The sequence below is a fragment of the Cyprinus carpio genome, chromosome B22, assembly GCF_018340385.1.
Source record: "Cyprinus carpio isolate SPL01 chromosome B22, ASM1834038v1, whole genome shotgun sequence".
In the NCBI taxonomy this organism is placed as follows: Eukaryota; Metazoa; Chordata; class Actinopteri; order Cypriniformes; family Cyprinidae; genus Cyprinus; species Cyprinus carpio.
Genome location: NC_056618.1, coordinates 2,737,423 through 2,741,816, shown reverse-complemented (window position 1 = coordinate 2,741,816; position 4,394 = coordinate 2,737,423). Strand labels below are relative to the sequence as shown.

Sequence of the window (4,394 nt, the reverse complement as noted above, 5' to 3'; positions counted from 1 at the left end):
CTGAGATTGTTGGTGTTCCTGGTGAGTTGATGATGTGCATTAATGTTAACGTTATATATTTTCTGAAAAAAAGAAAAAAACCGCAAAAACCATTCTAACTTTAAAAACAGAGCTACCAAAACAGAAAAATTCCTACATAACAACACATACAAATAAACAAAAATAGGATTAAACTAAAAATATGCGATGAAGATATCTTCTGCAATTTTTTTTTTTTTTTTGGTTTAACATACATCTGATGGAGACCAGATGTGCTTGTCACATATTTTAAAATGAAAGCAGTCACTTCTGCCTATTTTTTATTTATTTATTTATTTTCTACAAGGAAAAACAAGTGTTCTATAACTGGTCTCCCCTTTGGTATTGTCAACAAATTGCTTAGCTGGAAAAAATAATGATAAATGTCATTAGGCTTAAATATATATACAGTCAGTGTCACATACAGCTGTGCCATTTCAGACATAGCATCCAAAGGAATTATTCTGAATTGTGGGTAATGAGGTGTTTATATTGAATGTGTTTTCTACTGTCTTCTCACTAGCGGATGAGTGTAGAAAAAGGTGGAAGTCTCTTAGAGACACCTATAGAAGAGAGAGAAGGAAGGAGTCAGAGAGGAAGAGGAGTGGAGCAGGGGCGAGCAGTGTCCGGCCATGGCGCTACAGTGGGGTTATGGGCTTCCTCAACCCCTTCCTAGAAGACAGAATAACTGCCAGTAATATGGTAGGGGGGGTTGGGGAAGCCCTGACCCCAGAGGAGAGAGAAGATACCATGGCCGGGCACAGTCAGTCAGCACAGACAACATACACACACAGTCAGCAGTGTGAGGCAAACCAGCTGAGTGAGAGCCCGAGCCAGTTCAGCGTTGAGGTTCAGGAAGGACCATCAAGCCCGAGCCAGTCCAGTGTTCAGGGACAGACAGGGCACTCAAACAGGAGAAAGAGAGCACACAGCAGCACAGAATTTGAGGAGAGGATGCTAACAGCTTTGGAGGCTGTGAGTAGGAGAGCTAGCACTCCTCAGGAGGACAGTGACAGTTTATTTTTTAAAAGCCTCCTGGAGGACTTCAGGACCCTGTCATTGAGGACCAGGCAGGATTTAAAGTTCCAAATTCATAAGCTGGTTTATGATGCAAAATGTCTGGAGGCTGGACTCACTGAACACTGGGGAGAGAGAAGCGGGGGGCAGCTGACAAGACTGTGAGGGGTGTTAGTAAGCTTATTTCCCTCGCAGTCTTGTCAGCTGCACCTTGTGCTTTCTCCCTCATACACAGTAAGCCTTCTATGAAACGTTTTGTTCCATTAGTGTTAGAAAATGTTTAGTATAAAAATATTTGCTCCAACAGTGTTCAAAAATGTTCAGTGCAAATACATTTATTTGCCTCTCATTTATTAAGTATTTGCTCCAAAAATAAAAAATGCAAAAACTTGAATGAATACTGCTGAAGTTTTTTTTTAAAGAATATTTTATTATTTTTAAGTTAATGTCCCGGGAATAAAATATTGTCAACATTCTGGTCACATAATATACTACAAATTCTTCTTTAGTAGTTCTTAAGAACACCTAAGTGTACTCAACTGTGCTATTATGAGACACCCTGAATATGAACTAAAATGTGCTTTTTACGTACTGTCTTTTTATTAAAAAATATATTTAGTTACCACTTTGTATGAAAGAGTTTCAAGTGGTACCTAAACACATTTTCTAAATACATTTTCAGCACATTTTAGTTCATATTCATGGTGTCTCACAAATAGCATAGTTAAGTACACTTGGATGTCCTTAAGAACTACTAAAGACGAATTTGTAGTATATTAAGTACAAAATTAGTGCATGAAAGTAGAGCACTTTAAGTACATTATGGAAGTGTAATTTTTTTCACCAGGGGAGAGCGGGTGTTGTCATATTATATTTATGGAAATCATGCTTTTTTTTTGACTAATTTGTGGCTCTTAAAAGAGCCGTTAAAAGCAAAGGCTTATGCCACAGGTTGCCAGGGGACAGCTCCCTCTGTGGAGAAATAGGTCATCAATTTCTCCCGGACACGGATAGCCTCCCGTGTGGGGTTGTTGCTGCCCACTCGGGTGACCTCCTGTAGACCAGCAGCTTCTCCGTCTCCAGCTGATGGTATGGACGTACTGGTGCTGTTTGTGGACCTTCTCAGGAAGTTGTGCAGGACACAGGTAGCCTTCACACAGGCATCCACGTTGGCAGGGCTGATCTCAATGACTCCTCTGTACATACGCCACTGAGCTGTGAGAATACCAAAGGTGTTCTCAACAATCAGCCTTGCCCGTGACAGCCTGTAATTGAAGATTCTTTGCCTGCTGGAGAGATTGTGTCCTGGGAAAGGCCACATGAGTTCTCGGCGGAATCGAAAGGCTTCATCAGCCACAAACCCGTGTGGCTGGGGTCCCAAATGCTCTGCACTTGGCAGCAGAGCATCCTGTGGCAGGCCAAGGGTCCCATCTCGTAGTGCCTGGCCGAAAGTGGAGTTAGCCAGCGCACCGCCATCACTTGTCCTCCCGTAGCTCCCCACATCGACTACCCGGAAGCAGTACTGGGCATCTACCACTGCCAGGAGCACAACTGAGTAAGTCCCCTTGTAGTTGAAGAACAGGGACCCTGAGTTGTCAGGGGCCTTGATCACAACATGTTTTCCATCGATGGACCCAAGACAGTTGGGGAAGTTCCACCAATGGAGGAAGTCAGTGGCGATGCTTCGCCAGTCCTCAGTGGTGGGGACTGGCATGACCTCCTGCACCAAGGCATCCCATATTGCCCTGGCGACCTCTCCAACAATCCCTGCTACGGTGCTCACTCCCACACGATAGCTGAAAGCTATGGTGCGGTAGGAGTCTCCAGTGGCCAAGAATCTGCAAAAACATCAACTAATTACTTAGGCAAAATGAACAAACAAAAAAATTGGGGTGAACAGAAGAACATTTACTGAAGTACTGTAGCCTACTTGTGTACAAATTTGAGGTACTTGTAATTTCCTTGAGCAATTTTTTTATGCCCTTTCTCTATTCTACTTCTACTCAACTGCATTTTCAGAGGGAAATATTGTACTTTTAACTTAACTTACTTTTTTTCCACCACAACAAACTTCCTCAACCAACTCCAACAGAAATCATGCTTTTACAATAATTAATTAGTAATAATAATACAATGATATTATGTATAATAGTATCATAGTCCCAGTTCACTTTTAAACCTTTAAAATAATTTTCCTGATTATACTTATATTAAGTAATGTTTATACCTGATTATACTTAAATAACATTTTCAATGCAGAACTTGTATTGTATATACTTGTATCAGAGTATTTTTTACAGTGTGGTATTAGTGCTTTATACATTAAGTAAAGGATCTTAATACCTCGTCCACAACTGCAAAAAATACAGCATTAGACTAGATTACAAACTGATAAATATCCATGTAACAAACTATGAAACGAATTTCCAACCCATAAATTACAAAACAAAGGGTAAACTCATAAAGAAAAAAATAAATCATGAACTCACCGTAGACAAATTGCGAGGCGCTCAGCCGGCTCAATTGCGCGCCGATAACTGGTGTCCTGCCTCGCAATTCGCGGCCCCACTTTTGACAGCAGGTTGTCAAACTGGTCCCTATCCAGCCTGAAATATCGCTGGAACCTGCCGTCGTCCAGCCGCAGCTCCTGCACCAGCCGGTGATATTCTCCAAGCTGCTGACGGGCTTGGAGAATGTCATGCACCCACACCGATCTCCGACGTCTTCTCCGCAGGCAGAGCAATCCCACGCCAAACGCAACAACTTGATCCTCCATCGTGATGTGAATTTAATAAGGCGCACAACACTATTTATAGACAACATTTTCCCACTAGAATGCTTGATTTTCAGCAGGAATGCAATTAATTTGCTCAAAATAACACCAGTTTGACCAACTGCATTAAAGCTACACTTCAACCAGGAGAGTTTGAAATGTAGGTTGCACACAGATTAATGGTAAAGTTAAATAAAGACCAAGGCAAGTAAATGTCTCCTATAATGTTGAAATAAGACTACCATGAACACAAAAGCCACACCACACAAATGGCTTTTAATTGGTTTATTTCGTTAGCAAACATAACTACAATAAAGGTATTTCCGCCGATCAATTTCTTACTTTTACATTTAAAATATTTAATGAGGTTAACTTATAAGGTTACCCACCTTGTGGTCAGTCATATAAGATCAACAAGCTTGTTTGCTTTGCGGCCCCTTTAAATACAAGATAATCATTCGAACTACGTCAGAGCGCTCACGAATCTTTCTACAGCGTTGTTAGCAGCGCGTCCAGAGCGATTTTTGACGCTCTTCGCACCCTTCTATATCCCAGAATCACTTGCGTGCATATGACGAAGGTGTTT

The 4,394-nt window shown here is 41.4% G+C and overlaps 1 protein-coding gene across 1 annotated transcript; it reads right to left on the bottom strand.

Moving 5' to 3' along the window:
* Positions 1-1,536: 1,536 nt before the first annotated feature.
* Positions 1,537-3,874, bottom strand: zgc:194221 (uncharacterized protein LOC100191015 homolog). Its single transcript, XM_042749845.1, has 2 exons — positions 3,525-3,874; positions 1,537-2,873 (listed from the first exon to the last, which is right to left on the bottom strand). Exons 1-2 carry the CDS (start codon positions 3,809-3,811, stop codon positions 1,976-1,978), a joined length of 1,185 nt encoding a protein of 394 aa, XP_042605779.1. The 5' UTR covers positions 3,812-3,874; the 3' UTR covers positions 1,537-1,975.
* Between the last annotated feature and the right edge of the window lie 520 nt (positions 3,875-4,394).

Excerpts from the sequence above, each read along its gene's own strand:
- zgc:194221 (XM_042749845.1), bottom strand. The coding sequence starts at position 3,811 with ATGGAGGATCAAGTTGTTGCGTTTGGCGTGGGATTGCTCTGCCTGCGG. Across the intron at positions 2,874-3,524 it reads CGCCTCGCAATTTGTCTACG|ATTCTTGGCCACTGGAGACT; the intron begins GTGAGTTCATGA and ends ATGTTTTTGCAG.